This window comes from Hirundo rustica, chromosome Z, assembly GCF_015227805.2.
Source record: "Hirundo rustica isolate bHirRus1 chromosome Z, bHirRus1.pri.v3, whole genome shotgun sequence".
NCBI classification, from domain to species: domain Eukaryota; kingdom Metazoa; phylum Chordata; class Aves; order Passeriformes; family Hirundinidae; genus Hirundo; species Hirundo rustica.
Genome location: NC_053488.1, coordinates 55,759,254 through 55,774,036, shown reverse-complemented (window position 1 = coordinate 55,774,036; position 14,783 = coordinate 55,759,254). Strand labels below are relative to the sequence as shown.

The 14,783-nt window shown below is 41.0% G+C and overlaps 2 protein-coding genes across 2 annotated transcripts in view; one reads left to right on the top strand and one right to left on the bottom strand.

The window, feature by feature from the left end:
- Positions 1–14,783, top strand: part of PCSK5 (proprotein convertase subtilisin/kexin type 5) — a 240,040-nt gene that overhangs the window by 191,323 nt on the left and 33,934 nt on the right. Inside the window, exons 21-24 of the mRNA XM_040089345.1 lie at positions 2,847–2,949; positions 11,107–11,243; positions 13,150–13,347; positions 13,683–13,751. Of these exons, the coding sequence (XP_039945279.1) occupies positions 2,847–2,949; positions 11,107–11,243; positions 13,150–13,347; positions 13,683–13,751 (507 nt within the window). The remainder of the gene's footprint in view (positions 1–2,846; positions 2,950–11,106; positions 11,244–13,149; positions 13,348–13,682; positions 13,752–14,783) is intronic.
- The window catches only part of ARSK (arylsulfatase family member K), a 56,117-nt gene continuing 55,310 nt past the window's right edge, over positions 13,977–14,783 (bottom strand). The window contains exon 9 of the mRNA XM_040089349.2: positions 13,977–14,273. Coding sequence (XP_039945283.2) covers positions 14,191–14,273 — 83 coding nt within the window. The 3' untranslated portion in view covers positions 13,977–14,190. The remainder of the gene's footprint in view (positions 14,274–14,783) is intronic.

Sequence of the window (14,783 nt, the reverse complement as noted above, 5' to 3'; positions counted from 1 at the left end):
CAGAGGCTTCAACTATTATATTTTTTTAATTACTGTTTAATATGTAAAACCACAACTGTTAGAAACATAACAGACAGAGAATATAATTTGCAGTATTTCACAAAAAATTTCCTCCTTAGATTGTTTTAAATTGGTATAAGTGGTTGCTTGTACGGTGCCTTTGCTCTTCAAATGTAAGGAACTTATTGCACGTGTGAACCAAACCCAAGTCATTCCATATTTGTCTTTTGATTCCTAAAGTTCACCATATTTGTCAGACTTGGATTTTCCAGCAGCAATGCAAGTGGAAAGAGCTGCTTGATATTGAAGTATCTATAGAAATTGCAAGTTTTATGTATTATTTGGACTTTTTGCCCAGTCTCTTCCATTACTCAAGGATGAAGGAACACCCAAATCCTCAAATATATAGACTCAGTTATAATAAATTTTCCCAAAACAAAATGACATAGAAGACCCAATCTTGAGCTTTACAAAACTGTGTGACAAATCAATTTACTGTCCCAACATGATACTGCACACAGATAAAGTATTCATACTACTTACCAAATCTCTGCCCTAAGTTATTAGGCTGCAGCTTTTGTACCAGTGTAATGGTTTTAATTTAATAAAACCAGGCACAAACACCAATTAATGTAGGGGCTTTAGTGTTAATATTTTTGTGGGAGGGAGAGATTAGGAGAAAAATAAACAAAGCAGGTTTAAGCTTAAAAATGAACAAAAAATAGCTTTATTAACACACACTAAAAGAATAGGGGGAAAAAAAAGAAAAACTGGGGAAAAAACTAAAACAGAATGAAACTTTAAAAACACGCTTCTTTCCTCTTATAAACTATTAACTTTCTTATTGAACAACATAGAAAAAACCACAACTTAGGGTTTTCTGTCAGTTTCACCACTTAGACATAACTACTCATTACTCAGGAGAAGAGTCCTTCTAAGATTTTTCTATGAAGACGTTTGCTACAAGACAAAATAGTCCAGTGCTCTCAATGTCACACATCTGCTGCCACCCGGAGTTTTTGCAGACTGTGATGTTCTATCCGCAGAGCTTCTCAGTGTATCTGGGGTATTATTTACGAATACTTCTTCTGATCTAAAATTATCTTTGTCTCAAAAGGCTGAGACCTCCTTTTTGACCCAGGAGTGGGGCTTTCACAGTTCCCAAATAAATCTCTACTACACCAGTCCTTAATTTTGATTAGAATAGCATTCTACCCAGATAATACTAAGATTCTGCCAAGAATAGTTCATTTCTTCATAATTTATCTTAGGAAAGTCCGGTTTAAAATGTCCACTTCTTCAATCCTATTCCAATATTATTAGTTCTTTCACTTCTCATCTAACTGACTTCATGCAGTGTCTGTTCCATGTACCTTCTGTTTTCTTCTTTCTTCTTTCTCTCGAGGAAGAATTGTGCTTTAAAAGTTCTGTGTTGCTAAGAAAGGGTTAAATTTTTTGCCCGGGCCTGCAAAGGCCACGTGCACGCGCCGGGCTGGTAGAAGATAAAATGCAAAGCTGTGCTGATAAAGGAAGCTGGTAGATGTCCTTTTTTCCACCCCTCGGTCTCATCCAGGCCGGTCCAGCTCAGAGCTGTTACAGAGCTGCAGGCTTGCTTTCTCCGCTGCCAGCGGTGATTAAGCTGGGCCATGTTCTGGCCCCTTCTGCCGTGGTCTGAGCCCAGGGCCCCGCGCTGCCGAGCTGCAGCTGCCCCTCTCCCCTGCCCGCAGCAAGGGAAAGGGGCTCAGCCGGCCCGGGCTCTCTCTGTGCGGGCAGCAGCCCTCAGACACCCGGCCAGGCCCGGCCCCGCTGCCCAGAAGGGCAGCAAGGCCCGGCCCGAGGCTGCCCGCCGCCTCCGATGTTACCTCATGGCTGACTTCTAAAGCCAGAGAGCGAGGCGGTCCCAGCAGATCATTTTTAAATGTTCCTTCCAAAGTCACACTGACAGTTCTCATTGGCCAACTTAGCTGTCAATATCCCAGCCTGCTTTCTGATAGGTCCTTGTCCTCCCCGCCCCAACCCACTCTACGGTCAGGACAGGGAAAAGCATTTTACATTTCTCTATATCTAGAAAACAAAATCGTGCCAACCCATGATAACCAGTGTTTTAATTAATATTCAGTAAATAAAAAGGCAAATTTTGCACTTCAGCAGCATAGTAGTGCTAGTGTATTCATGACCTGGAAATGTTTATAACTTTAGCTCAGTTTTAAGGTAGAAATCCATACAATATAAAATTTTCTTTCAGGTTCAAACGTGCATTTTTGCACCAGGTTTCAATTCAGCCAAAATGCAAGCCTAGGTCTTTTAGGTGGGGAGTCTTCCATCAGCAGCCTTTGAGGGAGACAAAATATGCTATAGCAAGAGGTTTGGGAAGCACCAACAGCTCTCTGGCTGACGGAAGGTTGCTCTAGTCCATCTTCTCATCTAACATATCCACACCCATGACAGCAAACACTTTACACTGCAGCTTGCAGTCGAGCTCAAAAGACATTACGTAATGAATACTCCTCAGTAGGACGAACTTTGATGTAATGTGTGAAACTTAAAAGCCTCATTACTTCAACTGATGCAAAATAAATTAAGAAAAACAACAAAAATAACTTTTTTCAAATTCACATTTAAAAGAAAAATTAATAAACAAACAGTTCTGATTATTCTCGATCCCCAAGGATCTTGTTTTCTTGATGTCACAGGCTCATTTCAGTAATTAAAAATAGATCCAAATCCTCTTCATCATTATGTTTTCCAGCCAGTAAAGTTTGGTGATTTTTTTATCTTCCTTTTGTTTTATTTTTAAATTGTGAGATGATTTATCTGAATTTTTTTTTTTTTTTTTTTCCCACCAGGGGAATATCTTGATGATTCTCAAGAATGCCAGTTGTGTGAAATATCCTGTCAGAAATGCGTTGGACCTGAGTCAGACGACTGCATCAGCTGCCCACTCACAAGGTAATTGTCTCCTAGCACAGAGCAGTACAAAGATCTCACATCATCATCTGGAGAAGTGGCTGTGTTTTGTTTAGCAGAGACTATGGAAGCAAGAAGTGTCTAGGGCAAAAAAATCCAGAGGACTTGAGAAAACCATTTTTATGTAAACAAAGTAGCTGGCTACATAAGCAGTTAATGTTTAGTGGCATGATGCCGACAGATAAAGAAAAAAATCCTCTTTATATGTAAAATAGACTTTTTTTTCATTGTCATCTTTTCTAAATCATAATTGCCAGAATCACAACTGACAGTTTTAACAACAAGAATCTAGTGCATCTGTAGCTCTACACATCTATGAGTATTGGTTCAAGGCGTGAGTATGGATGCTGAGGCTGATTTGGGGAGATATTCATAGCCTCTTAACATCATTCCCTAACTGAGGTGTTATGGATTAGGCTGACATTTCTAACTTGCCTTGAGGATTGAACAGAACTGGAAAGAAACTTTTCCATAGGACTTTGTAAATCAGAGGTTTATGTTTACCTCATGTCACATCTATTCCCGAAGACTACTGGTTTTATACACATCCCGCCCATAGCTGTATTCTCACACAAATAACTCTGCTTCTGTTGCACTGGATTATGTTATAGCCAGCTGACATTTCTACTGGTGTGAAAACAGGATGTCCTGGTTTGGGACAAATTTGGGAGAAAACCCCTGTATAGGATCCCTCTAAGGAAGCAAGCCCAAGTGGCCCCTCCCTCCAACCGGTCCGGTTAAAAAAAAACCTCTTTGGAGAAAAGTGGAAAAAACTATTTTACTAAACAAATGAAGTGCAATCAAGTATAAAGAATGAATAATATGAAACAATAAAACCTCTCGTTCTGGAGTGAGATGGCAAATTGAGAAAGTCCTTGCCATGGGTGTAGCTCGGCTCTCTCTCAGCCTCTCCTCAGTCCCAGTCCCTCCGGCGCTGCTGGAAAATGCCGAGCTCCAGGCCCCGGTGGGCCGCAGGTGCAGCCCCCAGTGCTCCCCTGGGTTTTCAGTCCAGAGCAGGTTTAAACAGTTCCAAGAAAAAGGAAAAAAACAGTCCAGGGAACTTCTCTGCCCTAGCTAGCTGAAACTAACTAAAAGCAAAAAGATCTCTGTCCTGCAGTTTCTCCAAGCCTCCGCCGAACACCCCGTCCGCAGCAGAATGTGGAGGAGTCAGGCAGTTTTCTCAAAACAAACTCCACGCTTCTCCTTGCTCTTAGAACCAGTCTTAAAGGCACAGGACTCAATATACAGCACAAACAGAACAGACGACTGGGGATACAGGCATCATAAAGTTACCCTAGGACACAGGATCATTAGACAGATCCTCTAAGGCAAGGAGAGAAAATCCCTAAGCAATTCTGCAGTTTGCCCTGAAAATATCTATTATATGACTATGCCAATGAAAGACATACAAGGAGCAATGGAATCCAAAAAAATTCCTAGGGCAAGGACGCATTATTAAATTCTGTTACAGCAGAAATGAGAGCAGAGGAAATCTGAGCAGGACTTTGGACTGTGGAGTGGACTTCTCCCATTCACAATGGCATTTAAATTAGATTGTCTATTCCTTCCTTAGAACCTATATTGTGAGCTTCACATGCAAATATTTACAAAGTAAAGAAAGGACCAAGCACCATTACCCTGAACCGCCAAGGTGTTTGTAGTAATGAAGTCTCAGTGATCTTTTGGAAGGACTCTGCTCTAACCACCATGATAAATTCTCTAAAAATTCTGAATTTTGGTATTTAAGGTTTCAAAAAGTTTTCTGAGACTCTTCTCTGTATTATGAAAACTGCCAGAAAAAGTCATATTAAATGGGACAGTCTACAGTAAAAGAAATAATAATACAGAGAAACGTTGCCCTAAAGAGCTAAAGATCTAATGAGCTAAAGAGCTAAAAAGTTCATTATGAAAATCCAGGATAGATGTCAATTTATTTAATAATAAAATCACTGTCAGATCATTTGATAAATGAAAATGCTGCTACCTGGGGTTTTGTTTTGTTTAGTCATTTTGGGGTTTTTTAAAAGAAAAAAAAAAAGAAATTGTAGTTTTTAATACAGACAAACTGATAATCACAAAATCTATTTATGGTTTGAGCCAAGGTTAGTGACAAGATCTGAACAGGTGTTTCCCATTAGGGGCAACATAACAAAGAGCAAGAAAAATGTACTTTACCACTGTGAGAGCTGCTTGTAAGGATGGCTATCATTAGAGCTAGCACTTGTAGCTGAACTCAGCAATATTTGCATGCTATATAAGCATAGTACAGCTACCTCCAGTACCTCTATCACATTTCTCCTTTTCTTTCAGAATAAATCTAAAAATTATCATAGCAAGTGAAATTTATGGAGACATATTACAGATATTCTCTAATACCATTGGCTGACTCCAAGAAAACATGATTGTCTTAATATAATGGAAAGCCTTTTGTTGTCTAAGTGTACTCAAAGCCTGTACTAATGACCAAAATGGCATTCAACATCTCTAGAAGCTGAATCCCAAGTCCTCAAATAGCAAAGTGGTCAAAGAATTAAGTGTAGAAGATTACAGACTTCCTTATTTTCTTAGGAGGGAAACCACTGTCAAAATCTAGCCAACTTGTTTTACATTCTTTTAGTAGTCTATGAGCAATGCATGGATTGATGCATTTCTATTTTTCTCCCAAGCAGATTAAAACAGTAGACATTAAGCAGCAGTGAAAAATGGACCAGAAAATTTCATCACGTAAAAGGATTCTTTAGCAAATATTTAATTATTCAGCAAAAGGAGATAGTTTACCAGCCAGACTCCCGTGTACTTAGGGACAGATGTGTGTCCTGGTTCCAGCCAGGATGGAGTTAATTTTTACAGTAGACAGGAGGGGCATGGCTAGGGCTGGGAGGTTATTCTGTGCTACCTGATCTTATTTCTATGGGAGGTGGAAGGATGGGAGGTGGAAGGGGTCCCTTTACAGTCACAGAGTGTGGCATGGTCAGGTATTTTGGGGGGTTCCATGGTATAGAGGCAAGTGCTGGCATGTGAATCATTCTACTGCTGTACACTTCGCTACTGATATTCTTGCTATTGCTCAACATTTTCTTTTTTCATCACTGTTTCCAGTAAATTGTTTTTATTTCAGCCCAAGTTCTTTTCCTTCCGTGCCTCCAATTCTCCTCACCATCCCATGTCACGGGACAGGGATGGGAGAGTGTGCAAGAAGCATGTGGCTGGGAGCGTTTTGGTTGGAGCACTAAATTGGGGAATTCCATTGCTAAACCACAACAGCCTTGTTTGGCAGCCAATGTGGGGCATGAGCACTTGTGCGATTTGTGGATGTGGTACCTGACCCTGTATGTGCCTCCATATATGCTCTATATGCTCCTCACAAAGTTCTCTTCCAGAGCAGGGAGGAGGATCAGGATTGCTCTCTTGCTGTACTGTGCAATAGCAGCTCATGGCATAACAAGATCAAGAGAAGTGAGGGTTATCTGGGATGTGTTTCCAATATTGATCTTCTACTGTTATCTCAGGCACTACTTTTGGGAATCCATTAATAATCATGCCCAGCCTGTGGGAGAACAGGAGTGGAAGACTTCCCTTTCTTTCCACCCCTCTTTTCTCTTTCAGACAGCTTGTGAGAATTTTTTTTTTTTTTTTTTTTTTTTTTTTTAATTTCCTTTGTATTTAAAGGAACGCACATTCTTATTGCTGCGTCTGGTACGTTTCCTTGGTGTGGTCTAAACCACATTTCGGGTCAAGAAAGAGCCATTCAAAAATCTGCCCTGAGTGTGGGTAGATTTGAGTGGCATAGAATATGGGAGAAAATGGCACTATTTGTGGGGGAAATTCTCTGCTCCAACGGTTTGGAACTTCAACCTGAATGACTACAGGACCCTAACAAAGTGACAGAATATTTGCAAGGAAAATGCTGTGGCAACTCCATAGGCGAGCAACTTATTTCAGTGTGCTGGACCCTGGCTGGTCTTCACTGGACACAGGTCAACATTAGACAGTGCCTCAGGGAAAGGAGGAGGAAATCAGACCAACCAGCACCACTGCCATTCAAACTGCAGCTGAAACAGAGGAAGAACAATGCATGCAGGGAGCAGCTTCCCCTACACTATATAGAAGTAGAAATCCAAGACCAATTCAGTTTTCTTCATGATGAACAAAGAGGAAGCAGAGCCTAATGGAAAGATTGTCCAAGATTTTGGACAGATTTGAAAACCTCAAGAAATTTAGAGAGTGCTATGCCCCACCAATACAGACCAGAGTCTCTGCTACTGGGAGCAAGTGCCCCACTGTGTGGAAGAGATAGTGCACACAAGGTAACCTGTGTTTTTTCCTGTATGACTACAGAGAAGACATGAGGAAATGGGATGGAAAACCTACCTCTGCCCTGGCAACATGGGTACCTGAGCTGAGAGGAGGAACAACCATCATAGGAAATCCTTCAAGGATAAATGACGCTCCAGTTTCCATTAGCAAGCAGTCAGAGAGAACAGGAGAGCTGAAGTTACTTCCAATCCTCTTGAAGTTCTTCAGTTAATACTTAAAAGAAGCAAGCAATGAGTACTGTGACGAGGCCTGGAAGGGCTCTTATTCCAGCCGAGGGGGGAAAGAGGCAATCAGATCTCTTGGACTGTATGCACCCCATGGCCCAGCATGTCAGAGCCACAGGAGTGTAAGGTTTTAGTTGACCACAGAGCACAATGTACCCTGATGCCATCAAGATCTGTAGGGGCAAAATCCATCTCTATTCCTGGGGTGACAGAGGAATCCCAACACGTGACTACTGGAAGCTGAAATTACCCTGACTGGGAATGAATGGCAAAAGCACTCCATTGTGACTGGCCCAGAGGCCCCATGAATACTTGGCCTAGATTACCTCAGGAGAGGGTATTTCAAGGACCCAAAAATTAGGCTTTTGTGAGAGCTGTAGAGACAGAAGAAGTTAGGCAGCTGAATACCTTACCTGGTCTTTCAGAGGACCCTTCTGCTGTGGGACTGCTGAAGGTAGAATAAGAACATCACTACCACAGCAGTGCACCATTGATAATGCCACACCAGCCAGGACTCTGTGACCCCCCATCCATGAGATGGATCCTGAACTGGAGACCCACGGAGTGGTCAGCAAGACTCACTCACCCTTTAACAGCCCTATGTAGCCAGTGTGTAAGCCCAGTGGAGAACAGAGACTGACAGTGGACTATCTTGGCCTGAAGGAAGTCACACCACCACTGAGCGCTGCTGTGATGGACAAACTGGAACTTCAGTATGAACTGAAGTCCAGAACAGCAGAGTGGTGCCAGCACTGACATTGCAAATGTGCTTTTCTCTCTGTCTTCAGCAGCAGAGTGCAGGCCACAGTTTGCTGGAGGGGCATTTGGTACACTTGGAATTGTTCACCCCAAGGTTGGAAACAGAGCCCCACTATCTGCCATGGACTGACCCAAACTGCACTGGAAAAGGCAGAGACTCCACAACACTTGCAATACATTGATAACATCATTGTGTGGGGAAACACAGCAGAGGAAACTTTGAGAAATGAGAGAAGATATTTCAGGTTATCCCAAAGGTTTTACCATAAAACAAAGGTGAAGGGAAGTCCCAAGAAATTCAGTTTTTAGGAGCAAATGACAAGAGGGACATTGTCAGATTCAAATGGATATGGTTAACAAAATAGCAGTTATGTCTACACCAAACAGCAAGAAAACCCCTTGAGCTTTCCCTAAGCGCTGTGGGGCTTTGGAGTATGCATATTCCAGATTACAGTCAGATTGTAAATCCTGTCTACCATGCAACAGGAAAAAAGAGTGATTTTTAGAGGGGTCCTGAACAGCTACAAGCTTTTGCAGAAATTAAATGAGAGATTGTTTATGCAGTAGCCCCTGGGCCAGACAGGACAGGTCAGGTTGTAAAAAATGTGCTTCACACTGCAGCCAGGGAGACTGGTCCTTCCTGGAGTCTCTGGCAAACAGCTTCAGGGGAGGGTAGAGGACAGCCACTGGGGTTCTGGAGCTGGAGACACAACAAATCTGAAGTCTGCTACACCCAAACTGAAAAGGACATACTGACAGCTTATGAAGGGGTTCAAGCTGCTTTAGAAGTGGCTGGCGCCGAAGCACAACCCCTTTCGGCACTCTGACTCTGAGCAAATGGCTGGATGTCCAAAGGGAAAGTCCCTTCCACACATCGTCCACTGTTGCTACATGGAATTAGTGGATTGCACCAACCACACAGTGAGCTCAAACAGGAAACCACAATTGCCCAGGGATCTTGGAAGCCATCGTGAACTGGCCCAAAGAGGAAAATTTAATCATCATCATCAGAGGAGGAGGAGGAGGAAAAAGCGATAGGCTGAAGACGTCCTACCATATAATTGGCTGAAAGAAAATGAAAAGTAATATGCTCTCTCTACTGATGGTTCCTGCCATACTATAGGGATATACAGGAAATGAAAATCTACTGTAGGAAGTTCTACATAGCAATTCACAGAAGATATTGAAGTAGATAATGTCAAATTTCTCAAAGCAATCCAGCTGGCTTTAGATATTGTTGGATGAGAAAAATGTCCAGCACTCTCTCTACCTTTACACTGACTCAACAAATGATGGCAAATTGTCTGTGGAGGTGGTTGGACTAATGGAAAAAGACCAGCTGGCAGCACAGGTGAAAACAAAAGCTATGTCGTTAATTACCACACTCTGCCATTTGAGCTAACCCTACCCAAACAAAACCCCATGTACTATAAAACGGGATAAAGTCTCTGTGGTGGATATGAAGAATGTTATGGAAGACAGGATGAATTAGTCCTGCATCATGCAAACATAAACCCATCCGTGGGACCTGGTGACCTAGTGGGCCAGGAATATACCATGTATTACTCAAGGGGATCTGATTTTTTGTGTAGGAATAGCCTGTAATGTTGAATTGTATAATATTTGCTGCTGAATGACACTACACACACACAGAGTATTCCGTAACTATCATGGACAACGAGTATAGCCAGTTCCAAGTACACCAGTTGTGAGCTCCTGATACAGCAACCAGCTGAGAGCACACCAGCCCTCCTGCCTTGGAAGATATCTAGAATGGGTAGAACCCACAATCTTGGACTAAATTAACTTAACAGACCTCTTGGAGGGACAGGTGTTGACTGTGGAAATTATACCTGCACTCATGTGTGTATACATACATATGTGTTTGTGTATAACTGGAAGGTGTAGGATCTGAGCAAGACACAGATGATATAGAGATGAATCAAGTCCTGGTTCCAGCCAGGATAGAGTTAATTTCTGCAGTAGTCAGGAGAGGAAGGGCTAGGATGTGGAAGTTGCTCTATACTACCGCACTGTTGTTCAAGGGTGAGGGAAGGAGTCCCTTTCCAGGTCACATGTCAGGGCAGCGCAGTCAGGTATTGTCAGGGGTTCCCTGCGGTATAGTTGTGAGCACTGGTACGAGAATTGCTCCACTGTTGTATGCTCTGTAATAGATACTGTGGCTGTTACTGGTCACTTCCTTTTTTCTTCGCTGTTTTCAGAAAATTGTTCTTATCTCAACCTGTGATCTTCACCTTTTATACATCCAATTCTCCTCTCCATTCCCAGCAGAGGACAGGCAGTTGAGCACAATTTAGAGTGTTTCAGGGAGAAAACTAAACTGGTAAATACCGTTCCTAAGTCATGACAACATGTAAGTCTAAAAATACACCTCCTAAAGGCCAAAATTCAGGTAGATATTGGACTTCATATACGAGGTCATATTACTGAAGCCATAGTACTTTTTAAAGGCAGCCTTAAAAGTAAAACAGATGGGTTATTCCTACACAGAGAAAGACCAATTATTGCTTTTCTTTTAGCAGACACATGGGAATATTGTCAGAGATTGCGATATGAGGACATCTAGGTAAAGGACCAAAAGGTGATTTTTTCTCAGAAAAATATTTCAGAGACAAATTAACTTTGGAGTGTAAGACTAATGTTCAAAACACTTTTCATGTAGTAAATACAATGAATAAGATCAGGAAAACAAAGTATTGAAGTTCAAAGACTTGTAAATAGTGAGAGAAAAATTTATTGAATTTCTTTTTAGTTTCCTTTAGATTTAAAGAACAAGTAGTGGCAAAATTTGTAATTATGCCTCTGTCTTCTTTAAAAGAGTCTTTGATGATGGCTGCTGTGTTATGAAATGCCCCAGAGGAAAGTTTGAATTCAAACAGCAGTGTCACTTGTGCCATCATACTTGCCTGGACTGCAGTGGAAGTGAACCTAACAAATGCACCGCTTGTGGGACAGGTAAGAAAGATTTCCTTTTGCCAGTTTTTCTCCCCTCCCTTGGCCTCCAAATTCCCTTTTCCCTCAGCTCTCAGGGCCAGTTGTTAGATCCAATAAAATGAGTAGTGCTTTTACTACCAATCTGCATCACAATCTTCTTGTGACTCTGAAGGGAATTTTTTTTTTTTTTTTAGACTACAAGAAAACAAAACTCTGTATTGTCCTTTCAACTTAATGCATTTCCCTTGGTGTTTTTTCAATAGGAGCTTTTAACAGAAACAAGAAAAAGGGAAAAAAAAAGGTACAGAAAACCTACATAACCTGTTTCTGGAAAAGAAAGCTTCATACATGCTTCCCCCACCCACTGCACAGGATATGCTATACTGAAATGGAGCCAGTTTGCTCAAGCAGGCAGGGAGCCAGGCTACTTTCCTAAGCATCTCTCTGGGAAAGGCTAAGAAACAAGCATGGTGGGTTCCACTGGAGATTGCTGTGCCCCTACAGCTGAACAATCAGGTTTTGCAAAAAGCAGCTTATCACCAAAACACATTTTTATAGATCTTATGTTGAGAGGAAGGCTGATGTAGCAGATTTGGTGGAAATTCCAAAAAGGACACTCTTCTCCCTTTGAAATTCTGTTTTAAAAATTATTTCGTATTGTCACTCTAACATCTGATGGGCAGAAACCTGAGGACATCACTTGCAATTATGTGCAACCAGTCTGAACTGTCCTTGGAAATGAGTGTTCAAGATCTAATTCATAATAAAGAGTGATTTTTTTATGGGCTGTCTTCTGAGGGTTCCCAATGGATTCACAGCCTTTTCATTTCAGCTGCTACTTCTATTTCAGTCCTAATCAACAATGGCACAGACTTTATATAGTTGTAAGTGTCTAGACTACAAGCAAACACTAGTATGGCTGCATTAAGTAGTCATACTGATGATGAGACTGACTTTCTCACTTTGAAAAATTTGACTCAGTAGATGAAATTTTCAAATGGTGCTTCAGGTCTAATGTGAGAGCAAGTTTTTATAATTATTCCCCAAAGAGTCTCCCTTATGGAGGACAGCAAGATATATTTTTGTATTTCTGTGAATCAAGAAATTAAGACACTGATGAGACTCACCCTCTTAGGAGGCAGGAAAACTAAAGATTTGTGCATGAAAAGTAAAATAAAGAAAATTCAACTTCTGCTATAGTGCAGCATTATTTCCTATTATAGCTGCTTTCTCTGCATTTTCAAACATAGATTCTGGTAAGCAAATTCTTGCTCTGCAGTTAAGGCCATACAATATACTTAGCACAGTTATTTGTGTAATTTATACTGTAGGGTAACTGATTAGAAAACTCCCCATGTCACAGCACATGACACATGAAGTTATATGGGTTTTCACAGGCTTGACTCGGATTTAGAACAGGGGACCTCCCAGTTCTTATGCATTTGAGAATGCTTGTGCTTTAATAGCTAATAGCTGCACATCTGCTATTTAAATTAAATTCTAGATGGTTCCACTAAGATGAGGATTACAGTTTAATCTTCTAGGGACACAGACTGACTCTTCCCAAAGGTGAAGTGACCCAAAAGGGTCACTTTGTTTTCTTAATAATAATTGTACATTTGCATGTAGAATGCATTACAAATACCTGTTTGTCCTCTGCAAGAGAATTCAGTGATGGAAAAATATTTTTTTTTAAAAATTAGACTGATGGATGTGAAGAGTAATTGTTCTCTAGCAGGACATTTTATGTGCCATAAATCTCCAGGAATGTGAAAAGTTTGAGGTCCTGAAATTTTTATATATACCATCTGGTGTAGAACTGTAAAATCTAGCAGTCTAGGGCAGCACTGGAATTGCATAAAGCTTCTTCTTATACCCCAAATGCGCTCTGTGGCTGACAACTTTTTCCCATTTGTTTGCCACACAGACAGAAGAGGGATGGAACGTTTCCTGTATCATGGAGAGTGCAGAGACAACTGTCCTCCAGGTCACTACCACTTGGAGCATACCTGTGTGCCTTGCCCTGGCCACTGTGAAGTGTGCCTGAACTCCAGCCACTGCAAAAGATGTTTCAGAGGCTACTACCTAACTCAAAATGTGTGTCAGAAGCATAGTTGTAGAGAAGGTAAGCATCCTTCATTTGGAAATAACAAATAATCTATTCAATTTTTTATAGAAACCTGCTAAAGCATGTTAAAAAAATGTTTTGAAATACAGTCACACCTGATCCTGAGGTCCTTAAGTTCCGGCTCTGATCCTCTTCTAGTATCAGGTTATTGTAAAGCAAGAGTATTTTCCTCAAACTGAGTGGGTTATAAAAAAACAAATGAGGAAACAAGTTTTCATGAGTCTTTCTTCTCTTTTAATTTGAATCAAGTTTATTTCCAGGAACCTTGCTGAGTGCTTCCAAATGTTGCATTATCTAGAATTAACCAAAAACTGATGATTTACAAAACACAGGTGAAGTGGAAGACCCTGCCTCTGAAGACTGCTTACCATGTTCTGATGGATGCCGCAACTGCAAACAGGGTAAATATTCCCTTAATCAACTTTATTGTTATTCTTAAGGTAGGGAAAATTTAGTTCCCCTCATTCTTGTCATTAGCTTAAGTGCATGCTGCTGAGCAATTAGTCATTGGTGCAGGTATCTTCTTACCAAGTAAACTATATTCCATAATATATTTATTTTTAAAATAATCTAAAATTTATATTCAACATTAATAAGAATAATTTTCTGTTAATTTAGCTATTAAAATTTGCAGCACTTCTGTTTTTTCCTGTTTGAATCCCATACTCAGGCTGAAAGATTTACTGACTTTCTGAAGTTATTAAGCTATTATCTGACACAGAATTTTACTGTAGATGTTCAAATTTTCTATGCCTCAAAACAGATCACCGCCCTCTGCTTCTTCTTCAAGGGTGCAGTCATAAGGACAGTCTTTAAATTTCATTCATTGCAATAATAGTGCTACTGCCCTAAAAAATTCCTTGTATACATTTCAAGGTTGGCGCAGCCAATCCATCCATCCACGTGCAGTTCATTTGGAGTTCCTGTGAAACAGGAAAGAAAGGAAGTACACTGAGTTGAAAATGCAGCCAGCAATGTTAAATAAAAAGAGGATGCTGATACTCAGGTGGAAACTCAGCTTCCATGTCACAATGTGCTTGCCATGTGGCTGTTGCAGGTTCCCTGCAGTTTCAGGGGGTTCTCTTCCTACCCAAATATCCAGAGAAAGTGAGACTTCTCTAAGTTGCAATGTGTGCAGTTGTGGGTGAACGCTTATGGTTGCATGGGAGTCTGTTAAAGGGGTGTGGCACTCTCCTCCAGGCAAGCACAGATTCTGCTTTGTCAGGTCCCAGAAGTGAAAATCTTTGACGCAAAAATATGCCCTTTCCATAAAAAAATGTATCTCTCACATTCAGGGCTGCCATCCATGATTGGAACATTTTCTGGATCTGAGTTCCCAGTTCTGCAAAATTTAGAACAGCACAGTATTGGCATGCCATAGCCTGCAATAAACTCCGAACCCCAACTGTCTGTATGGCACTTTTTCTGGTGTA